The sequence below is a fragment of the Salvelinus sp. IW2-2015 genome, linkage group LG11 (assembly GCF_002910315.2).
Source record: "Salvelinus sp. IW2-2015 linkage group LG11, ASM291031v2, whole genome shotgun sequence".
In the NCBI taxonomy this organism is placed as follows: Eukaryota; Metazoa; Chordata; class Actinopteri; order Salmoniformes; family Salmonidae; genus Salvelinus; species Salvelinus sp. IW2-2015.
The window spans coordinates 20,683,622-20,708,591 of record NC_036851.1 but is presented as its reverse complement, the minus strand read 5'-3'; the positions used below and the strand labels follow the sequence as shown (position 1 = coordinate 20,708,591).

The 24,970-nt window shown below is 42.5% G+C and overlaps 1 protein-coding gene across 2 annotated transcripts; it reads right to left on the bottom strand.

Moving 5' to 3' along the window:
• Window positions 1–362: 362 nt before the first annotated feature.
• LOC111969954 (protein FAM107B) lies at window positions 363–24,630 on the bottom strand. 2 transcript variants are annotated; one of them, XM_023996357.2, is made up of 4 exons: window positions 24,414–24,630; window positions 8,244–8,472; window positions 1,226–1,388; window positions 363–1,115 (listed from the first exon to the last, which is right to left on the bottom strand). In XM_023996357.2, the coding sequence occupies exons 1-4, from the start codon at window positions 24,493–24,495 to the stop codon at window positions 1,008–1,010; spliced, it is 582 nt and encodes a 193-aa protein (XP_023852125.1). In that variant the 5' UTR covers window positions 24,496–24,630; the 3' UTR covers window positions 363–1,007. The 2 variants fall into 2 exon arrangements, with proteins under 2 accessions (XP_023852125.1, XP_023852126.1); XM_023996358.2 differs by having other exon boundaries at window positions 363–1,112.
• Between the last annotated feature and the right edge of the window lie 340 nt (window positions 24,631–24,970).

The following is a 24,970-nucleotide window of genomic DNA, read 5'->3' as shown; positions in this document are numbered from 1 at the left end:
AAAATTATTCAACTGATTGCATTTAATTGTGTATCGCTACATAATACTATTTAAAAAGAGCTGTGATAGAATTACAAATGTGAGAATATCTACCTTGCGTCACACCTTTAGCACAAAACATAAATATAACTTTCCAAAACATGTAAATGTTACGAAAAAAAAGGTGAGATGTGGTTGGAGGTAATATAAATATCTGTGCCTCTTGTGTCTCTTCAACATCACACCAACACTCACATTCACCTACATACAGTACTCTATATGATGCCCACGTGACATTAAATGATTGATAGTATACAGTTTCATAATGATAGCTTTTCTTGTTTTTAACTTTTTGATTAGGATGACATGCAACTAGGAAGGCACTGTTAGGGATAGGAACTTTCTCTGTGAGAGATTTCACATTGAGATGCGTGACCTTAAATTGCATGAGAAGATTATGAGTGTGCCATGAAGTTAATTGGATTGTTTCCTGTTAACAATCTGTATTGATTGTATGTGCAGGTACAGTGTGCTTCTTATACTGTATCCTAGAGAATGACTCTTGGATATACACAGCTTAAAATGAAAAGTAACCACTGCTCTGACACACTGTAGAAGAACACCCACCATGGCTTTATTTCTAGAGTCATTGCAATACGGAACACTATGTCCACTAGTGAATAGCTGCTCCCCTCTTTGACCCTCACACTCATGCCAGTTTCTCTGGATTGAGATGTCACAGCTATAGTTTGGCCTATGCTACTGACTGTAACACTAGTCCAATGCAGAGTCAACCTTCCTTCTCTGTCTCTCTCTCTCTGTGTCTCTGCTCTGAGTAGGATTGTGAAGGCATTGTGTCATGGCTTGTCGACCAGTCCTTGTAACAGGTAGAAGTTCCTTGCTGTTGTCTGAGTTGTGCAGTCAGAGCAACACAACACAGCAGTTCTTTGTCCATTCACACTTATAATACACACGTGTGCAAACTCCAGCAGATTCCAACTAAATTGTATACCTGGACCGGTTTGTCTCTACACCTCTTTCTCTCCATTACTGTGAAAGGACGTCCGTCTCAAGTTCTCCTTGACCTTGACAAACTCTGGGGCTTTCACTGTCTCCTCTTGTTTTTCCTGCTCCTTCTCCAATTGAATCAGAAACAAAAGGGAGTTTATTCAAACAATTTGTGACTGATGCCTTTGTAAAATGTTCTATATTAATAGAATTGTATTGACCGATTGATGATTCCTACCTCTTCTAGCTTCTCCTTCCTCTTGAGGAGCTCTTGTTCCAGAGGAGAGATCTTCTTTCTGGCCTCATCTTCTTCCTTCCTTTGCTTTATAATTTTTTCCCTCTTCCTGGCCTCTAACACGCGCTGCAGCTCCGGCTTAGACTCCACAGCAACAACACCACCCCTATGAGCCGGAGGGAGAGAAGGTATTTACTAAGGTCATAAGCATTTGAATTTAACTTCAATGTTTTCATCTTGTCTCCAGCAGAGGTCCCTCTTATCATGCTAAATGCTAAGTTCTGATTTTGCTCTGTCATCTGATATCCTGTCCTCACCCATTGATTTCTTCATGATTCTATTATAATAATTTGACAAAAATAACCAAATGTGAAAGGATTATGTTGCAGTTTAGCAAACAACAATTGCATAGAAGTAGCCTAAAGCAAATGTTCCTGCTGATAAAGGTTCCTGTAGTCCTAACATGAACGGGCTAGGGACTGGTGATCCACGAGCTGTGTTTCTGTGTGTGTCTCTGAATCTCTATGGTGATGCCAATCCATTCATATTGGCAGCCTCTTTTCAAATTAGATAGAAAAAGCCAACAGGAAGCACACTGCTGAGGCTTGGTGGTGGGACTTTTGTTCCATCAGGATGGTAAAAAAAACATCCTTCTCAATTGTTAATATACTTTGAATTTATTCAATCACTGCACGTGGCCTCTTAAACTGATAAAGAATACATTCAATATCTACCCTTGATATCTCACATCAGCTAACTTCAGAGTGACACGCTATTACACTCAGGATAAGATAGGTGTTGAACTCGCCACTGGGCAAAAACTGGTTGAATCAATGTTGTTTCCACGTCATTTCACCCCCAAAAATGATACATTATTACGTTGAATCAATGTGAAAAACTTATTGGATTTGCAAAAATCCACCTAAATCCAACTTTAAGGTGGATTTAACTTTGAACCTAAATCCAATGACATGGTGACATTTTGGTTGATTTCACTTTGAACTCATGTTAGTTGACAACTCAACCAAATGTAAATCAAAACAGTGGGTCTCTTGGCAATCCTCCTCTCAGTTCTCCTCTGTGAGACGGCTAATTAAATCAATGTAGTGCCTTCTTCTTCCTTAGGGAGGTGCAGTCACAGGTTTGTATTACGTGGCAGATAGAGGGAGGGCTGCTATGGGAGGTGTGATTAGTGTTTTCATTAATTTGGTCTGTGCTCATCGAATGAGTCGGAGAGGTGTACACAAACAAACATGGAGGTGATTAAAATAGAGTGATTCTGTGTTCATCAGCATTCACCCGCTTCTCTGCACACAAAACAAATAAAAATCAAATCACATTTTATTGGTCACATACACATATTTAGCAGATGTTATTGCGGGCGTAGCGAAATGCTAGCTCCAACAGTGCAGTAGTATCTAAACGCACACACGCACACGCACACTCTCACGCACACACTACTAGACTGCRGTGTCGATGCAGCCTGTTTATGAAAGGAACACACTACCAGTGTTGACTACAATCTATTTTCCGCAAGAAATCTATGGAAGGTATAGTTCGCTTGCCAACCACAGGACAAGAATAGCACATTAAAAGGGCTGATATCTGAGCCCACTATATTACTTTTTGGTTTCTGTTGTCTATACGCATGACCCTGGGACCACTGACTCCTCTATACCTCCTCACTGCTTAGAAATCCATAGATAGGCTCCTGTTTCCTTCCTAGCTACACAGCATTGTGAACTGGAGTGACATTTGAACCCAAACATGTTTTCTCTCTCTGTGTGTTGTTGTCAATGCTTTTTAGTCCCTCTTTTCTCTTCCATCCGCACCCTCAGATCTCCCAGCCATCAATGCCACTCAATGATACAAAAAGCCTTATCTACAGCGAGAGAGCGAATGAGAGYAGGAGAGAAAAAGCAATCAGAGAAAAGAGAGTGGAGACCAATCAGTTAGAGAGAGAGACTGTTCAGTTTGATGACCTAATTCCTGCACCCCCACCTCAGTGATGTGGCTTATCTCCCAGCGTTGTTAGGGCTCTCTCTGTCATGGTGCCCAACACAGATTGCCTCTTCTGGGCTTTGACTCTCACAGCCATACCCCTCTTAGCACCAGTAGCAGTGCCAACCCAAGCCCTGCAGATAAATGCTTAATTGAAAGCATGGTGCCATGCCAGCTTACCTCTGAATATCTGCCTGCCTGCCTGCCTGTAGAAAAGCAGACGCTAATGCATGTGTGTGCATCTCAAGGGAAATATAATAATCTGCTGATCACGGCCAAATGGGCCCCTCGATGTGGTGTCTGTTTGTTCTAGATGAACATTGACAGAAGCACCAAAGCAGGCTCAGTGAAAGATAACCTTACATAACCCCAAGGACATATATGGAATCAGGTTTAGTGCACTGGTTTTTCCTCTCTCTGTCATATCAACACTGGAAGGTGGACATATTTAGTAATGGTCATATTACTAGAATAGAGGCTGCAGGTGAGACATGCATGTCCTTTCATTAACTTCTTATGGCTGCAAGGGCAGTATTGAGTAGCTTGGATGAAAAGGTGCCCAGAGGTGCCCAGAGTAAACTGCCTGCTCCTCAGGCCCAGATGCTAATATATGCGTATTATTATTATTATTGGATAGAAAACACACTGAAGTTTCTAAAACTGTTTGAATGATGTATGTGAGTATAACAGAACTCATACGGCAGGCAAAAACCTGAGAAAAAAATCCAACCAGGAAGTGGGAAATCTGAGGTTTGTAGGTCTTCAACTCATCGCCTATCTAATACACAGTGGGATATGGGTCAGTTTGCACTTCCTACGGCTTCCACTATATGTCAACAGTCTTTAGAACCTTGTCTGATGCTTCTACTGTGAAGTGGGGCCGAAGGAGACGGGAATGAGTAAGGTCTATCATGAGCTGACCATGCTCTGACCATGCGCATTCACATGAGAGGGAGCTCTGTTCCATCGCACTTCTGAAGACAATGGAATTCTCCGGTTGGAACTTTGTTGAAGATTTATGTTAAAAACATGCTAAAGATTGATTCAATACATCGTTTGACATGTTTCTACTGACTGTTACGGAACTTTTTGACATTTCGTCTGCTTTTAGTGAACGCGCTTCCTGACTTTGGATTTGTTTACCAAACACGCTAACAAAAAAAGCTATTTGGACATAAATGATGGACATTACCGAACAAAACAAACATTTCTTGTGGAAGTGGGAGTCCTGAGAGTGCATTCTGACAAAGATCAGCAAAGGTAAGTGAATATTTATAATGCTATTTATAACTTTTGTTGACTTCACAATTTGGCGGGTAACTGTTTCCTTTTGTGGCTGAACGCTGTTCTCAGATTATTGAATATTGTGCTTTTGCCGTAAAGCTTTTTTGAAATCTGACACAGCGGTTGCATTAAGAACAAGTGTATCTTTATTTCTATGTAAAACATGTATCTTTCATCAAAGTTTATGATGAGAARTTCTGTTATTTGATGTGGCTCTGCAATTTCTCCGGATGTTTTGGAGGCATTTCTGAACATGGCGCCAATGTAAACTGAGGTTTTTGGATATAAATATGAACTTTATCGAACAAAACATATATGTATTGTGTAATATATGTACGTGATCTTCCTATCTGGGTTGGCGCCCCCCCTTGGGTTGTGCCGTGGCGGAGATCTTTGTGGGCTATACTCGGCCTTGTCTCAGGATGGTAAGTTGGTGGTTGAAGATATCCTTCTAGTGGTGTGGGGGCTGTGCTTTGGCAAAGTGGGTGGGGTTATATCCTTCCTGTTTGGCACTGGTCCGGGGGTATAATCGGATGGGGCCACAGTGTCTCCTGACCCCTCCTGTCTCAGCCTCAAGTATTTATGCTGCAGTAGTTTATGTGTCGGGGGGCTAGGGTCAGTTTGTTATATCTGGAGTACTTCTCCTGTCTATCCGGTGTCCTGTGTGAATTTAAGTATGCTCTCTCTAATTCTCTCTTTCTTTCTTCTTCTCTCTCTCGGAGGACTGAGCCCTAGGACCATGCCTCAGGACTACCTGGCATGATGATCCTTGCTGTCCCCATCCACCTGGCCATGCTGCTGCTCCGTTTCAACTGTTCTGCCTGCGGCTATGGAACCTACCTGTTCACCGGACGTGCTACCTGTCCCAGACCTGCTGTTTTTCAACTCTCTAGAGACAGCAGGAGTGGTAGAGATACTCTTAATGATCAGCTATGAAAAGCCAACTGACATTTACTCCTGAGGTGCTGACTTGCTGCACCCTCGACAACTACTGTGATTATTATTATTTGACCATGCTGGTCATTTATGAACATTTGAACATCTTGGCCATGTTCTGTTAATAATCTCCACCCGGCACAGCCAGAAGAGGACTGGCCACCCCTCATAGCCTGGTTCCTCTCTAGGTTTCTTCCTAGGTTTTGACCTTTCTAGGGAGTTTTTCCTAGCCACCGTGCTTCTACACCTGCATTGCTTGCTGTTTGGGGTTTTAGGCTGGGTTTCTGTACACCACTTTGAGATATCAGCTGATGTAAGAAGGGCTATATAAATACATTTGATTTGATTTGATTTGTAACATGAAGTCCTATGAGTGTCATCTGATGAAGATCATCAAAGGTTAGTGATTAATTTGATCTCTATTTCTGCTTTTTGTTAATCCTGTCTTTGGCTGGAAAAATGGCTGTGTTTTTCTGTGATTTGCGGTGCTTTCGCTGTAAAGCCTTTTTGAAATCGGACACTGTGGTGGGATTAACAAGAAGTGTATCTTTAAAATGGTGTGAAATAATTGTATGCTTGAGGAATTTTAATTATGAGATTTCTGTTGTTTTGAATTTGGCGCCCTGCACTTTCACTGGCTGTTGTCATATCGATCCCGTTAACGGGATTGCAGCCCTAAGAAGTTTTAACAGATTTATTTTGGAGTGAATTATGTATTACTAGACTTGTGGGCTATAAATGATTGGTCTGGCTCTCCTGTATGATGATGTTGTTCTTATAACCTATTTAGCACCTGATTGATTAACTGACTAACTACAGTGTAATCAAGTTCAGATACACCATGAAAATGTATTAACATACGGTAGATTGATTACAGAAAGGGAAGAGCAGATAGAGGAGGCATTTCACCATTATGTACTGCATTCTATCTTCCTGGGAATGGGGTTTCCGGGCCATTCTATGGCATTATATAATTGTATTCTTCTTGCATGTTGTAAAAGGTTTGGATTCATGTTTATGATCACTGAATACCATGACTATAAATACAAATCCAACTGCATAATGAAACAAACAAGAGGAACACTAGAAAACAGCAGGGCTGTAGGGGCATAAAAGGCCCTCTGTTGCCCACTCTCTTAAAGGTTTGAGTTCCCACTGTCCCCTCAAGGATGGTTGGAGTGCTTGAGCCATGGGGATTTGCCCAGTTCCCAACAATTCAGCGATTGGGACAGTATCTTGGTGGGTTGTCAACTGGCTTCTAATTGGCCTGCTAATTAAAGAGATCTGAATGTTGAGAGAAAGAGAGAGAGACAGACGACAGGTTTCAATGGAAAGAAAARACTGCTCTGTTTGGTTAGTTTCTATTTTATATGCCTTAAGGCAAGTTCGTGCATATTATGACAACATTTTGTGARGTTTTTGCTCGTTTTGGTCTTCGACAAGGTTTTTTTGGCTGTTCGTGCACACAAAAATTGTCCTTGCTCAGTCATTGGTCAACATTAGGGATTCTTCAATGAAGTGTTTGTTGTCATACAATGATAGACGACTKATTTTTATGCAAATTTCACTAGAGAATTACTGCAACAAACACCTTAGATGTCAAATTGCGCGACCATGATCTCCTCTGCAATAACGTCCAAATTAATGACAGATTTCTTTAGTTATTTTTTTATTAATTCTGACTATTTTGAGAAAGTGTATACTGGCTACTGCGTCTCAAGATGAGCAAACAGAACTATTGTCGATTTTTTTGTTTTTCAAGCAAAAATCGTTTCATATTTTTCATCCCAAGATCCAAACACAGCTGATTCTCTGTAGTCATTTAGAATTCCTATTTGAGACCCCTTAAATAGTGGGTGGGGGGATTAACATCCATCTCCCCCAAACTCTTTTAGAGAAAAAGGTGCTATCTAGAACCTTAAAGGGTTATTCGACTGTCCCCATAGGAGAAGCCTTTGAAGAACCCTTTTTGGTTATAGGGTTCTACATGGAAGCAAAACGGGTTCTACCTTGAAACAAAAAGGGTTATCTGAATAACCCTTTTGGAACCCTTTTTTTATAAGAGTGTACCCAACCTGGCATGTTGAAAATATCCTGCTTCCTGGGAACTAAATATTTTGGGAACTTTTAAGTGTAGTTACTAGCATATGTTGTGAGTGGATCTCCAAGACACCTTTCAGAAAGCCGTTTGGAGGGGCAGTTTATGGGGTTCTAGTCAGGAGAGGGAGAGAGGGGAAATGGGAATGTTGCCTATGCTGTTACACTTTGTTTCAATCATTATGACCCTTTTTAAACCCAATCCTTTCTGTTTGTTATGTTGTTACAATAAAGTACCTTTGGTTTATATAATTGAGAAGTGGGATTACACCATTGTAGCATTACGATCAGTTGTCATCTGACCTTTCGTGACTAATGATGTCTATGTTTTAGAATGTACTTCTCCTTTTATGTAAATCCGTACATGTTTAGGTACATATAGTGATTATGAGTAATCCTGGATCTCTTTATTTTTGTAATGCCTTGATATGGGTATGTGCCTTTAATGTCATCATATGGATCTGTAATGGGGCATTACTGTAGGGAAATCCATCCTCTCATACAAAATGAGTATTAGTGATGCAAAACATTACAGAGGGCTTGGCTTAGAATGCTGAATGCCTTGTCAGGTTGACCTGTGTGTACACACAGATGTACACACAGAAGAGCTGAAAAACACTGATAGCTAGATTGCTGGATAATAACCTCAGTCAGCTGTTCCATACAAGATTTTGTATGGGACTCTGTTGGGTGGGAGTTGTACCTTTTCTGGCTCATTAGCAGCTCTCGTTGGAGGTCCTGGTGGCTTTTGGAGGCTTTCACTGGATTGAGGAGCCTTTTGGGCTTGATGAGATCATGATCTCCCTCCATGTAATTGGGCTGGGGGATGTAGCCAGCCACTGGGGGCTGGTCCCTGTGAGGGTAGTCCTGAGGTGGGTGGCTCCCATCCTGCCTGGGCTGCTGCTCCCACTGCAGGTTCGCATAGGCCGATGCTGTAGGACAGAGAGTAGAAGAGATGGTGGGACAGGATGAATGAACAGAGAAAGATACCAGTGTTAGTGATTGTGAAAGGAAACAGGGTAATAATATACTAGCAATTGAGGCTTGAGCGAGGGAAACAGGAAGGTGGCCATAGGTTCCACATTTCCATAAAGGGGCAATAGCAGCTGCATCCACAGAACATGAGATGGGAAAATATTCCTGCTCATTGACACACTAGCAACAGCTGAGCAACGGCAGGTGATCTGCAAGGCACTTGGCTCTGTTTGGGCTCTTTGGAGCTGTGGGTTGAGATGCTGAAACGTTAGTTTACACCCTCTTCGCTAACTGTTAAACAAACAGTCGTGGCCAAAAGTTTTGAGAATGACACAAATATTAATTTTCACAAAGTTTGCTGCCTCAGTTTGTATGATGGCAATTTGCATATACTCCAGAATGTTATGAAGAGTGATCAGATAAATTGCAATTAATTGCAACATCCCTATTTGCCTTGCAAATGAGCTGTATCCCCCKAAAACATTTCCACTGCATTTCAGCCCTGCCACAGAAGGACCTGCTGACATCATGTCAGTGATTCTCTCGTTAACACAGGTGTGAGTGTTGACGAGGACAATGTTGGAGATCACTCTGTCATGCGGATTGAGTTCGAATAACAGACTGGAAGCTTCAAAAGGAGGGTGGTGCTTGGAATCATTGTTCTTCCTCTGTCAACCATGGTTGCCTGCAAGGAAACACGTGCCGTCATCATTGCTTTGCACAAAAAGGGCTTCACAAGCAAGGATATTGCTGCCAGTAAGATTGCACCTAAATCAACCATTTATCGGATCATCAAGAACTTCAAGGAGAGCGGTTCAATTGTCTTGAAGAAGGCTTCAGGGCGCCCAAGAAAGTCCAGCAAGCGCCAGGACCGTCTCCTAAAGTTGATTCAGCTGCGGGATCGGGGCACCACCAGTACAGAGCTTGCTCAGGAATGGCAGCAGGCAGGTGTGAGTGCATCTGCATGCACAGTGAGGTTAAGACTTTTGGAGGATGGCCTGGTGTCAAGAAGGGCAGCAAAGAAGCCACTTCTCTCCAGGAAAAACATCAGGGACAGACTGATATTCTGCAAAAGGTACAGGGATTGGACTGCTGTGGACTGGGGTAAAGTCATTTTCTCTGATGAATCCCCTTTCCGATTGTTTGGGGTATCCGGAAAAAAAGTTTGTCCGGAGAAGACAAGGTGAGCGCAACCATCAGTCCTGTGTCATGCCAACYGTAAAGCATCCTGAGACCATTCATGTGTGGGGTTGCTTCTCAGCCAAGGCAGTGGGCTCACTCACAATTTTGCCTAAGAACACAGCCATGAATAAGGAATGCTACCAACACATCCTCCGAGAGCAACTTCTCCCAACCATCCAGGAACAGTTTGGTGATGAACAATGCCTTTGGCAGCATGATGGAGCCACTTGCCATAAGGCAAACATGATAAGTGGCTCGGGGAACAAAACAGCAATATTTTGGGTCCATGGCCAGAAATCTCCCCAGACCTTAATCCCATTGAGAACTTGTGGTCAATCCTCAAGAGGCGGGTGGACAAACAAAAACCCACCAATTCTGACAAACTCCAAGCATTGATTATGCAAGAATGGGCTGCCATCAGTCAGGATGTGGCCCAGAAGTTAATTGACAGCATGCCAGGGCAGATTGCAGAGGTCTTGAAAAAGAAGGGTCAACACTGCAAATATTGACTCATTGCATTAACTTCATGTAATTGTCAGTAAAAGCCTTTGATACTTATGAAATTCTTGTAATTTTATTTCAGTATTCCATAGTAACATCTGACAAAAATATCTAAAGACACTGAAGCAGCAAACTTTGTGGAAAATAATATTTGTGTCATTCTCAAAACGTTTGGTCACGACTGTACACACAAGCAAACCCCAGAGGGAATGCCAGGTTCACCGAGCTTTGACTTTKTTTTTTKTTTTTAATTAATTAATAAAGATGGGGTGACTATAACTCATTCCTAAGTGACATGGGAAGTGCATGGGATTTAGTCACTCCCCAGTGCTCTCAATGGAAGTTATAGAATCATTCATAGAATGTTGGTTCCAATGTTAGGATGTAAATGGTCCCATCAGAACATACACAGATACACTCAATTACCAAACGTATGTAATCACCTGCTTGTCGAACATCTCATTCCAAAATCATAGGCATTAATATAGAGTTTGCTGCTATYACAGCCTCCACTCTTCTGGGAAGGCTTTCCACTAGATGTTTGAACATTGTTGCGGGGACTTGCTTCCATTCAGCCACAACAGCATTAGTGAGGTCAGTCACTGATGTTGGGTGATTAGGCCTGGCTTGCAGTCAGCGTTCCAATTCATCGCAAAGGTGTTCGATGGGGTTGAAGTCAGGGCTCTGTGCAGGCCAGTCAAGTTCTTCCACACCAATCTCGACAAACCATTTCTATATGGATCTCACTTTGTACACGGGGGCATTGTGATACTGAAACAGGAAAAGGCCTACCCCAAACTGTTGACACAAAGCACAGAATCGTCTAGAATGTTGTTGTACGTTGCAGCATTAAGATTTTCCTTCACTGGATCTAAGGGGCCTAGCCAAAAACATGAAAAACAGCCCCAGACCATTATTCCTCCTCCACTAAACTTTACTTTTGGCACTATGCATTGGGGCAGGTAGCGTTCTCCTGGCATCCGCCAAACCCAGATTCGTCCGTCGGACTGCCAGATGGTGAAGTGTGATTCATCACTCCAGAGAACGCGTTTCCACTGCTCCAGAGTCCAATGGTGGTGAGCTTCACACCACTCCAGGCAATGCTCGGCATTGCGCATGATGATCTTAGGCTTGTGTGCGGCTGCTCGGCCATGGAAACCCATTTCATGAAGCTCCCGACGAACAGTTCTTGTGCTGACAATGCTTCCAGAGGCAGTTTGGAACTCGGTAGTGAGTGTTGCAATCGAGGACAGACGATTTTTACGCGCTAAGTGCTTCAGCACTTGGCAGTCCCGTTCTGGGAGGTTGTGTGGCCTACCACTTCGCGGCTGAGCCAGTGTTGCTCCTAGACGTTRCCTCTTCACAATAACAGCACTTACAGTTGACTGGGGCAGCTCTAGCAGGGCCAACATTTGAAGAAGTGACTTGTTGAAAAGGTTGCATCTTATGACGGTGCCAAGTTGAAAGTTACTGAGCTCTTCAGTAAGGCCATTCTTAMGCTAATGTTTTCCTGTGGAGATTGCATGGCTGTGTGATCAATTTTATACACCTGTCAGCAATGGGTGTGGCTGAAATAGCCGAATCCACTCATTTGAATGGGTGTCCACATACTTTTGTATATACAGTACCAGTCAAAATTTTTGACCCCCGTATTTATTCAAGGGTTTTTCTTTATTTTTCTATTTTCTACATTGTAGAATAATAGTGAAGACATCAACACTATGAAATAACATACGAAATCACGGAGTAACCAAATAAGTGTTAAACAAATAAAATATACTTTATATTTGAGATTGTTCAAAGTAGCCACCCCTTGCCTTGATGACAGCTTTGCACAATCTGGCATTCTCTCAACCAGCTTCACATGGAATGCATTTCCAACAGTCTTGAAGGAGTTCCCACCAATGCTAAGCCCTTGTTGGCTGCTTTTCCTTCACTCTGCGGTCCAACTCATCCCAAACCATCTCAATTGGGTTGAGGTCGGGTGATTGTGGAGGCCAGGTCATCTGATGCAGCACTCCATTACTCTCCTTCTTGGTCAAATAGCCCTTACACAGCCTGGAGGTGTGGTGGGTCATTGTCCTGTTGAAAAACAAATGATAGTTCCACTAAGAGCAAACCAGATGGGATGGCGTATCGATGCTGTGGTAGCCATTCTGGTTAAGTGTGCCTTGAATTCTAAATAAATCACAGACAGTGTCACCAGCAAAGCACCCCCACACCATTACACCTCTTCCTCCATGCTTCACGGTGGGAACCACACATTCGGACATCATCTGTTCACCTACTCTACGTCTCCCAAAGACACGGTTGTTTGAACCAAAAAGACACGAGGTTGGAACCAAAAATCTCAAATTTGGACTGATCAGACCAAAGGACAGATTTACACTGGTCTAAAGTCCATGTTTCTTGGCCCAAGCAAGTCTCTTCTTATTATTGGTGTCCTTTAGTAGTGGTTTCTTTTCAGCAATTGAACCATGAAGGCATGATTCACGCAATCTCCTCTGAACAGTTGATGTTGAGATGTGTCTGTTACTTGAACTCTGTGAATCATTTATTTGGACTTCAATCTGAGGTGCAGTTAACTCTAATGAACTTATCCTCTGCAGCAGAGGTAACTCTGGGTCTTCCTTTCCTGTGGCGGTCCTCATGAGAGCCAGTTTCATCATAGCTCTTGGTGGTTTTTGCAACTGTGCTTGAAGAAACTTACAAAGTTCTTGACATTTTCGGAATTGACTGACTTTCATGTCGTAAAGTAATGATAGACTGTCGTTTTTCTTTGCTTATTTGAGCTGTTCTTGGCATAATATGGACTTGGTATTTTACCAAATAGGGCTATCTTCTGTATACCACACCTACCTTGTCACAACACAACTGATTGGCTCAAACGCATTAAGAAGGAAAGAAATTCCACAAATTGACTTTGAAGAAGGCACACCTGTTAATTGAAATGCATTCTAGGTGACTACCTCATGAAGCTGGTTGAGAGAATGCCAAGTGTGCAAAGCTGTCTTCAAGGCAAAGGGTGGCTACGTTGAACAAGCTCAAATATAAAATATATTTTGATGTGTTTAACAGTTTTTTGGTACCTACGTGATTCCATATGTGTTATTTCATACTTTTGATGTCTTCACTATTATTCTACAATGTAGAATAGTAGTAAAAATAACYAAAAACCCTTYAATTAGAAGTGTCCAAACTTTTGACTGGTACTGTATATAGTGTACATAAAGCAAAGACATGGGTTTATACTGTCTGTACCTAATGTCCCAGCCCTTTGTTTTTCCCACATTTTTTTTCTCCATCAGAACAGACAGATTAAGAGGCACCTGATCCGTGCCAGACTGTTTCTGGAGAGAGATCAGGTGTCATACGCAAGTAGGCTCGCTCAGAACAATGACTCTCTTTCGCAAGTGCAAGTAGACACCATCTCTGCTACTTAATATTTCAGAAAATTAAATGAGCTGTGGTTGTCTTGTCTCAGTATTTCCCAATCAGGGCTAGTGACAGGATGTTAATGGACTGGGACCAACAGGAGATGATGTTGGGCATTGAAAACAGTAAGACATACATCAACTCATTTTAGATGGAGAAATAAATGTGTCTCTTGGGTTGCCGTGGAAATACAGGTCATTGAATTCAGGCCATTGTTTGAAATGCTAGTTAGGGCCATTTTGTTCATCTACCTCATTCTCATTTGGACAGAATGCCACTAACAGCAGGATGACAAGTACCGTGCCAGTCTTGCATTTTAGCTGTGTACAGTGCAGTAACCTGCAGTAACTTGTAAGGAACAACAGCAGAAGTATATGACCCAGGAGGTCCAGTTTGTCTGAGGATTATAAGGGCATTATTAATCACTGAACAGAGTGGGCCTGTCAGTCTACAGAGATGAGAGGGAGAGCACAGGTAAAATGCAATTCACCGAGAGGGAAAGATAGAAAGTAATAGAAAGAGAGAAAACAATAGAGAGAAGGAGAAGATGAGAGATATAGTATTCAAAAGAAAGAGAGCAGTACAGAAAGAGCTGGAGATAACAGAAGTATTAAAATGAGAGAGAGGGAAATACAGTAGGGAGAGAGATGTGGGATAAACAAATTAATAGAAAGTAAGTGAGCAACACAGGAAAGGAGGGAGGGATACATGGAAAGTAATACAAAGAGACATACAGAAAGAGAAAACCAGAGTCATTGTTTTTTATGAGTGCGGGTCCAGCAATGCAGACTCGCTGTAATCACAGATGCCTTCTATAGTGAGCCTTGGTGGTAAATGGAGGGAGCAGTTTCCAGAGTTGTGGACACCAGTCCACAAGTCACAAATTTGATGAAAATAAAATAACATGAGACTTTACTTGGACTCGGAGCCTCAAGACTCAGGACTCGACATTGACTTGAGACTGATGACTTGAACTTATCTGGCCAGGTTTTGTAATGTTTTGTCACTCATTTTGTGGCACAGAGTCTAGTTGGATTACTCTACATGCAGCCAGAGACAGTAGCCGCAGCATCGCCCTTGCAAAAAAACCTGCAACAGATTGGCTAGTGCCATAATAAATACATTTGCAGCTCCAAAAATMGTTTGGTATTCAAGAATATTAACTGTTTACTTTGCAAGCTCATCAGCAATGTGGCAACAATTACTAATATAGGCCTACTGGTATTATACATTTTTTTGTACTTATGAAGCTTGCATTTGGAATTTGTTTAAAATGAATTATTACTGTGGCGAAGACACATCATAGGCACATCATCAKGGCTCTTCACTTGCACACTCCAAACTCCCGCCAATGGGGAGTGCTATTTCTCTTGTTGAAATGTGTGTTCTTGCTTTCACACGTTTGCATCGGCCCTATGTGATAAATCTATATTCCATCTAATACTACAATCATTTCTAGCGTTTCATCATTCCATTCCTGTGCCTTGCATTGCAACACGTAGACATTTATGTTTCATGTTTGATAGACCAACAATACATTTTAATRTAGCCAACCATTTCTTACCCACTGAGTGGGCGCAACGTTTATTGTGCACATGAACGTTCACAAGACTCATGAGGTAGAAGCTATGTTTATTTAACTCAATGTATGGTTTCCTTTGTTCATATTTTCCGGGTAATATCGGAGTTCCGTGTGTCTGTGTCCTATGCCGCTTGTCATTCATGGTTGTGCGTAATAGGAGCGCGTGCACCTCAGTGGGTATAGAAATAGGCTACGTGGCCTGCGCTCCTAACCAATTGTGCTATTGTTCGTGTCTTTTCGCGTTATTCGTAACTCATTTTGTACATAATGTTTCTGCCACCGTCTCCTATGACCAAAAAGAGATTCTGGATATCTTAAAACCTTTCAAGGACACACGTTCCGCTAGCGGAACCCCCCCCCCAACATTCCTCTGAAAAGGCAGCGCGCGGAATTCAAAAATATTTTTTAGAAATATGTAACTTTCGCACATTAACAAGTCCAATACAGCAAATGAAAGATAAACATCTTGTTAATCTACCCATCGTGTCCGATTTTTTAAATGTTTTACAGCGAAAACACAACATATATTTATGTTAGATCACCACCATATCCCAAAAAACACACAGCCATTTTTCCCAGCCAACGATAGTCACACAAAAGCAGAAATAGAGATAAAATGAATCACTAACCTTTGATAATCTTCATCAGATGACACTCATAGGACATCATGTTACACAATACATTTAAGTTTTGTTCGATAATGTGCATATTTATATCCACAAATCTAGGTTTACATTGGCGCCATGTTCAGAAATGCCTCAAAAATATCCGGAGTAATTACAGAGAGCCACGTCAAATAACAGAAATACTCATCATAAACTTTGATGAATGATACATGTTTTACATARAATTAAAGATACACTTGTTCTTAATGCAACCGCTGTGTCAATTTTTTTTTAAACTTTAGTAAAAAGCACACCATGCAATAATCTGAGACGGCGCTCAGATTTAACAAAATGTCTCCGCCATGTTGGAGTCAACAGAAATATGAAATTACATCATAAATATTCCCTTACCTTTGATTATCTTCATCAGATTTGAATGCCAGGAATCCTAGTTCCACAATAAATCGTTGTTTTGTTCGATAATGTCCATTACTTATGTCCAATTCGCAACTTTTGCTAGCATGTGTAGTACACGTGTCCAAACGCTGGAGCAGATGCAGGCAAACGTCGGACGAAAACTTCAAAAAGTTATATTACAAGTCGAATAAACTGGTCAAACTTAGTAGAGAATCAATKTTCAGGATGTTGTTATCATATATATCCAATAACGTTTCAACCGGAGCATTTCTTCATGTCTGTATAAGTAATGGCACACATGGTCATTCCATGACTAGCGCGCGTGACCAGGAACTAGCATTCTGCCAGACCACTGACTCAAATAGCAGCCATCCGGCCCCACATCACACTAGATGCTTCATTCCACGTTCTACAGACTGTTGAAATCTAGTGGAAGGCGTAGGAAGTGCAAACATATCCATATATTACAGGGAATTGAATAGGCGATGACTTTCACATCGACCCTTCTCAGAATTCTCACTTCCTGTTTGGAAATTTGCCATATGAGTTCTGTTATACTCACAGACATAATTCAAACAGTTTTAGAAACTTCAGAYTGTTTTCTATRCAATAGTAATAATAATATGCATATATTATCATCTGGGACAGAGTAGGAGGCAGTTCACTATGGGCACCAATTCATCCAAAAGTGAAAATGCTGCCCCCTATCCTTAACAGCGATTACTCACCTCATACTGGTACGAAGATTTTTTCTTTAACGAGTCGGACGCAAAGGATTTACTTCAGACACTGGACAAGACCCAAATCCCCATGAAGAAGAGACAGGGATATAGGGGTCGTAGGTCAGGYGGCTGTCGGCGAGTGTGTAACCCGCTTCTACCATCAGTCCTATTAGCCAACGTGCAATCATTGGATAATAAACTGGATGAGCTCCGATCAAGACTATCCTACCAACAGGACATTAAAAACTGTAATATCTTATGTTTCACCGAGTCGTTGCTGAACGACGACATGGATAACATACGGCTGGCTGGGTTTTCCATGCATCGGCAAGATAGAACAGCTGCCTCCGGTAAGACGAAGGGTGGTGGTCTGTGTCTATTTGTCAATAACAGCTGGTGCACGATATCTAATATTAATGAAGTCTCGTGGTTTTGCTCAGATGAGTATCTCATGATAAGCTGTAGACCACACTATTTACCAAGATTGTTTTCATCTATATTTTTGTGCAACCAGAGGAAAAAAAAACTCTAGACCACCTTAACTCCACACACAGAGACACGTACAAAGCTCTCCCTTGCCCTCCATTTGTAATTTTTTTGCCCAAACCTCTATCCTCCTGATTCCTGCTTACTAGCAAACACTAAAGCAGGAAGTACCAGTGACTCGCTCAATACATAAGTGGTCAGATGACGCAGATGCTAAACTACAGGACTGTTTTGCAAGCACAGATTTTTCCGATGACATTTAGGAGTACACCACATCAGTCACAGGCTTCATCAATAAGTGCATCGATGACGCCATCCCCACAGTACATACCCCAACCAGAAGCCATGGATAACAAGCAACATCCCCACTGAGCTAAAGGGTAGAGCTGCCGCTTTCAAGGTGCGAGACTCTAACCTGGATGCTTATAAGGAATCCCTCCAACGAACCATCAAACAGCCAAATTGTCAATACAGGACTAAGATTGAATCCTACTACACCGGCTCCGACGCTCGTCAGATGTGGCAGGGCTTGCAAACTATTACGGACTACAAAGGGATGCACAGTGAGCTGCCCAGTGACACGAGCCTACCAGACAAGCTAAAGGACAAAAAAAATAAAATAATGTTCGATTCAACCAACATCAGCATGAGCACGAAAACATTGCCTTTAAATGTGCATAGTGAAGCATGCATGAGTGCACCAGCTGTTCCAGACGACTGTGTGATTATGCTCTCTGTAGCCGATGTGAGTAAGACCTTTAAACAGGTCAACACTCACAAGGCCACAGTGCTAGGTAGATTACCAGGACGTGCACTCTGAGCATATGCTGACCAACTGGCAAGTGTCTTCACTGACATTTTCAACCTGTCCCTGAATGAGTATTTAATACCAACATGTTTCAAGCAGACCACCATAGTCCCTGTGCCAAAGGACAAGGTAGCCTGCCTAAATGACTATCGACCCYTAGCACTAACGTATGTAGTCATGAAGTGCTTTGAAAGGCTGGTCATGGCTCACATCACCACCATTTTCCCACCCCCTCCAATTTGCTTACAACCCAAACAGATCCACAGATGACGCAATCTCTATTGCACTCCACATTGCCCTTTCCCACCTGGACAAAAGGAACACCTATGTGATAATGCTCTTCATTGACTACAGCTCAGCGTTCAACACCATTGTTCCCTCAAAGCTCATCACTAAGCTAAGGACCCCGGGACTAAACACCTCCCTCTGCAACTGGATCCTGAACTTCCTGATGGGCCACCCCCAGGTGTTAAGGGTAGGTAACAACACATCTGCCATGCTGATCCTCAACACAGGGGCCCCTCAAGGGTGSGTGATCAGTCACCTCATGTACTCCCTGTTCACCCATGACTGCATGGCCAAGCACGACTCCGACACCATCATTAAGTTTGCCAATGATACAACAGTGGTAGGCCTGATCACCGACAATGATGAGACAGCCTATAGGGAGGAAGTCAGAGACATGGCAGTGTGGTGCCAGGATAACAACCTCTCTCTCAACCTGATCAAGACTACAGGAAAAGGAGGGCCGAGCATGCCCCCATTCTCATCGACGAGGCTGTAGTGGAGCAAGTTGAGAGCTTCAAGTTCCTTGGTGTCCACATCACCAACACACCAAGACAGTCATGAAGAGGGGACGACAACACCTATTGCCCTTCAGGAGACTGAAACTATTTGGGTCCTCAGATCCTCAAAATGTTATACACCTGCACCATCGAGACCATCCRGACTGGTTGCATCACCGCCTGGTATGGCAACTGCTCGGCCTCTGACCGCAAGGCACTACAGAGGGTAGAGCGTATGGCCCAGTATATCATTGGGGCCAAGCTTCCTGCCATCCAGGACCTCTATACCAGGRGGTGTCAGAAGAAGGCCCTAAACATTTCCAAAGACTCCAGCCACCCTAGTCATAGACTGTTCTCTCTGCTACCACATGGCAAGCGGTACCGGAACACGAAGTCAAGGTTCAAAAGGCTTCTTAACAGCTTCTACCCCCAAGCCTTAAGGCTACTGAACAGCTAACCAAATGGCTACCCGGACTATTTGCATTTTTACTCTGCTGCTACTCTCTGTTTATTATCTATGCACAGTCACTTTTCCTCTACCTACATGTACATATTACCTCAATTATGTTGCTCTTACAATTATTTGTTATTCTTCTATTTTCTTTTTTACTTCAGTTTATTTTGTAAACTTTTTTTACACTTGTTTTTTCTGCATTATTGGTTAAGGGCTTGTATGAAAGCATTTCACTGTAAGGTGAAGGCTATACCTGTTGTATAAGGTGCATGTGACAAATAAAATGTGATTTTATTTTTTATTTTATTTTATTTTATTGTATGGTCTATTGTGGGCCAAGTGCTTATATTATGCAGGCCTACCTGTTTGAGCTCCTGTTAGACAGATTCAATTTGGTTTCTCATGGGGAGGCTGTACAGTCAAGCCCCCTACCTGTGTTTGTTCAGATAGGACACGTTAAGCCTGATACAGAGGCTATATAGTTTGGGCTATTGCCCGTGTATATTTGGTAAATCTACTTGTATATTTTGTATGAAATGGCGCTAACACCATTGGATCACCAAGACTTGTAAATAATTCTACACTCTGAACATGTCAACCTGCCTTGCCTTCTGCTGATTTTATGCCCTTTCGACTGCTACAAGATCCCTATTTTACAACTACATAGGCAAATCAAAATTCGTTGTAGACAAAAGAATGACAGGGCTATCTGGTAGCCTCAATAACTAGACAAAGATTTGTAGTTGAACAAGTCGTTGTATGTACAGATTTTTTTAAACTTGACCTAAGACTTGAAAACGTGTGACTGGACTTGCTCTTAGAATTCACGACTTGGACTTGACTCGAGACTTGACCCATTCTACTTCAAATCAAAATCAAATTTTATATGTCACATACACATGTTTAGCAGATGTTATTGCGGGTGTAAAGAAATGCTTGTGTTTCTAGCTCCAACAGTGTAGTAATATCTAACAATTCACAACAGTACACACAATCCAAAAGTAAAAGAATGGAATTAACGAAAATATAAATATGTTCGGAGTGGTATAGACTAAAATACAATAGAATACAGTATATACATATGAGATGAGTAAAACAAAAATATGTAAACATTATTAAAGTGGCTAGTGTTCCATTATTAAATTGGCCAATAATTTCAAGTCTATGTATATGGGGCAGCAGCCTCTAAGGTGCAGGGTTACGTAACCGGGTGGAAGCTGCGTACTGATGGCTTTTTAATAGTCTGATGGCCTTGAGATAGAAGCTGTTTTTCAGTTTCTRGGTCCRAGCTTTGCTCCTGTACTGACCTCACTTTCTGGATGATAGCGGGGTGAACAGGCAGTGGCTCGGGTGATTGTWTTCCTTGATTATCTTTTTGGCCTTCCTGTGACATCGGGTGCTGTAGGTGTCCTGGAGGGCAGGTAGTTTGCCCCCGGTGATGCGTTGGACAGACCGCACCACCCTCTGAACAGCCCTGCGGTTGCGGGTGGTGCAGTTGCCATACCTGGCGGTGATACAGCCCGACAGGATGCTCTCAATTATGCATCTGTAAAGGTTTGTAAGGGTTTTAGGTGCCAAGCCAAATTTCTTCGGCCTCCTGAAGTTGAAGAGGCACTGTTGCACCTTCTTCACCACACTGTCTGTGTGGGTGGATCATTTCAGACCTTCAGTGATGTGTACGTCAAGGAACTTGAAACTTTCCACCTGCTCCACTGCGGTCCCGTCGATGTGGGCAGGGGCGTGCTCCCTCTGCTGTTTCCTGAAGTCCACGATCAGCTCCTTTGTTTTGTCGACATTGAGTGACAGGTTATTTTCCTGGCACCACACTCCCACGGACCTCACCTCCTCTCTGTAGGCTGTCTCGTCATTGTTGGTAATCAAGCCTACTACTGTTATGTTGTCTGCAAACTTGATGATTGAGTTGGAGGCATGCATGGCCACGCAGTCATGGGTGAACAGGGAGTATAGGACGGGGCTGAGGACGCACCCTTGTGGGGCCCCTGTGTTGAGATTCAGCAAAGTGGAGGTGTTGTTTCCTACCTTCACCACCTGGGACTCAACTTGAGACTCAGACCTTGTGACTTGAGACTTGCTTCTGACTCGAGTAATAATGACTTGGTCCCACCTCTGGCTGTTTCTAAAGCAGTAGCGATTTCTAAAGAAGCTTACTGTACTCCAATTCTCTGCTGGATCTCTACACATCTCTACACAACCACTCATACAGTGAGAGGAATTGCTCTCTATGGGTGTACTGTGTATGTACTGTGTGTGTGTAAAATAGACAAGACTCTCTCGAAAGATCAAGAGAGAGATACAGAGTGTCACGTGGGAGACGGACACGTAGGTGAATTCAGTAGCTCTTCAGTCATATAATCCTGACTGTGGTGGTATTGATTTGACATTTAGACCAAGCTAGATGTCATCTCAATGTACCCTGGGTAAGTTAATTGTACCTCTGTGCCCTGAGTCCATCATCCAGTTGCATTGTGACAATGCGTTTAGAGTGTTCTCTGATAACCCTTGAAGAGCATGGGAAATAATATTTTCCTCTTGGTGTCTGTAGCAGGAGAGCAGGCTCAGGCTACAGTGGCTAGAGAAACATGAGCCCTTTCAGTCCCCATCCTCCCACAATCTACAGCAAACCATTTTATGGCAATGTAGTTTGAGTCGCTGTTTGTTCTTTTAAATGCTTTCTTTGCCAATATTAAGTTATGTTATCCTGAGGAAGTGGTTATTGCAGTGAAAGCAGGCTACACATTGTTTGATTATATATTACTTTGGGAAATTAAGGTGAAATGGCTTGGCCTGTCAWTCAATTATTTCCTTATGATTTTCAACCAAGGCACATTCTAATGTTTTTCAGTGAGATTTACTTCCCTGGTATTCTAGGAAGTGTATGCAGATGGCTTGGGTAGGGAATTTATTCTTTCTGACGCTACGCACCTTGGGAGGAKAAATCAGAGCGAAAGAGTTCTCAGATTGTATACAAACAGAACACTGGTTGTCGTCGTGGCAACGCGGGCTCCCACGGMGCAGGGTGGGAGAGTTGTTTTCCCAGAATACACTGTGAATACAGATTGACGACACACCATGAAATTCAGACTGAGGCTCCATGAAGTCATTATCATTAAAAAAGGCAGGGGTCTAACCTCGTATCAGCAGCAGCCAAGGAAGACGGATGTTAAGCCTAACCAGACAGGCCATCAGAATCATACAGTACACTACTTAGAATTGTGACTGTAGAGTTGAATTAAGCAAATTATTCACTCAGGGTCACTAGATGAATTAGTGATACAGACAGAACGGTACGCACATTCTGCTTGAATAATGGACCCAAGTACATGGTGTGTATGTTTAAGTAGAGTATGTTACTGTTTCCATACTCATGCAGGGCAGTCGGTCACACACTCTCTGATAACATGCCCGGCAGGCAGTACAGTTTATTTGACTTGATCACAACTCAGCCATTATACCACAGAGGTGAACCCAGTGTTATTCTACTTAAATAAACAAGACATCCAGATACTGCAAGTGAAATCACAGAAAAATAGGTTGCGAAAGGTGGAAGTCTCATACAGTTTGAGCAATATATGACAACAGAGCAACCATTGATCAGTTTAAAGTGCACATAGGAGGCCCTGCACTGTCCAAATGACGGACATTGGACGTAAGGATTTTCTGCCCAGAGCACATGTTAATGTCCCAAGACTCTCAAGGGTACAAAACATGAAAATTCTGCTTGGACATTATCTGAATTAATCTATRTGAAATAAACAGCATCCCCAAAGCCAACTCCTCATTTGGCCACCTTTCCTTCCAGTTCTCTGCTGCCAATGACTGGAACGAATTGCAAAAATCACTGAAGCTGGAGACTTATATCTCCCTCACTAACTAAGCATCAGCTGTCAGAGCAGCTTACATATCATTGCACCTGTACATAGCCCATCTGTAAATAGCCCACCCAACTACCTCATCTCCATATTGTCATTTATTTTTTCTCTGTTGCACCCCAGTATCTCTACTTGCACATCATCATCTGCACGTCTATCACTCCAGTGTTAATTCTAAATTGTAATTATTTRGCCTCAATGGCCTATTTATTGCCTTACCTCCCTAATCTTCTACATTTGCACACACTGTACATAGCTTTTTCTGTTATCGACTGTACGTTTGTTTATGTGTAACTCTGTGCTGTTGTTTTTGTCACACTGGTTTGCTTTATTTTGGCCAGGTCGCAGTTGTAAATGAGAACTTGTTCTAAACTGGCCTACCTGGTTAAACAAAGTTGAATTTTTWWTWWTTTTTTTTAACACTTTATTCAAGGATTAKGGATTAGAAAATAATCAAATTAAGTGATTACAAATGCTATGCTGTCATCATCTTGCCATGTGAAGTCAGAGAGCTTTGTGGCACCTTGGTGTGTCCAGCACATCGTTCCCAAACTGTTAACATGACAATCTGTGCTGCTGTGCCAATGCATCAGTCATAGATATAAGCTAGCTGTCCACAAGTGATTTTCTGTGAAACTGATCTAATGCTTTTTATGTCACAACTTCGAGTATATTTTTTCGCTCCATGTTTGTCTGTTCTAGGCACTGCCAATGAACACTCTTAGATTTGTCTGAAACACGTTCTCACCCATAAATAGAAATCGACAACAACATATAGTATCTACAAAGTTCCCACCAGCTAACCTCAATAATACATCCCACTGTCCTTGCGAAACCATGTTGTATTATCAACATACTGTACAGATCTCACTACCTTCTCTGTACTTGCACAATTTCCCTTTCCCCTAAATAAACAAAGTCTATAACATAGAAAACACTGTCCTGCAAAATCTGGCTTCTGCTGATTCCTCTGTCAGCCCTGCTGTTCTGCCATAGTGACAGAGTGGAGTCTGGCTTTGCATGGGTCTTACCTGACTTGACCAGCACGTCCCTGGGCCTCCCAGACTGGCCAGGAGGGAACAGGCTGTGGCTGTGGGTGACTCTCTGTGCCATGCCTCTCTCTGTGTCTGTCTCTCTCTCTCTCTCTCTGTCCGGGTGTCTCTGTGTGTCCTGTCTCTGAAACCTAAATGTATCTGTGTAGAAGCCCGTCAGAGGCAGGGCTGGTGCAGCACTCCTTTAAACTTCTGTGCCCAGGCTAGAGTAAACAGTCACATGACCCTGGGCATTCCACTGCCCCGCCCCTCCCTCCCTCTCTCCTCCCCTCCCCTCTGTGCTCTCTCACTCTCCCTCTAATATTATTACTCTCTCTTTTGCCTCTCCCTTCCCTCTCTAACATGCTGTTAGATACTCTCGCTCCCCCTCTCACTCTCTCTTTCTCATGCTCTCTCTTACACATTTTTTATCTTCTGTCTCTCTCTTTCTTTTCCTCTATCCTCTCACGTTCCCTTTCCCTCTCCCCTACTCTCTCTCTTTTTTTTAAAAATTATTTCTCACTATTTTCTCTCTTTCTCTTCCACTACCCCCCTCT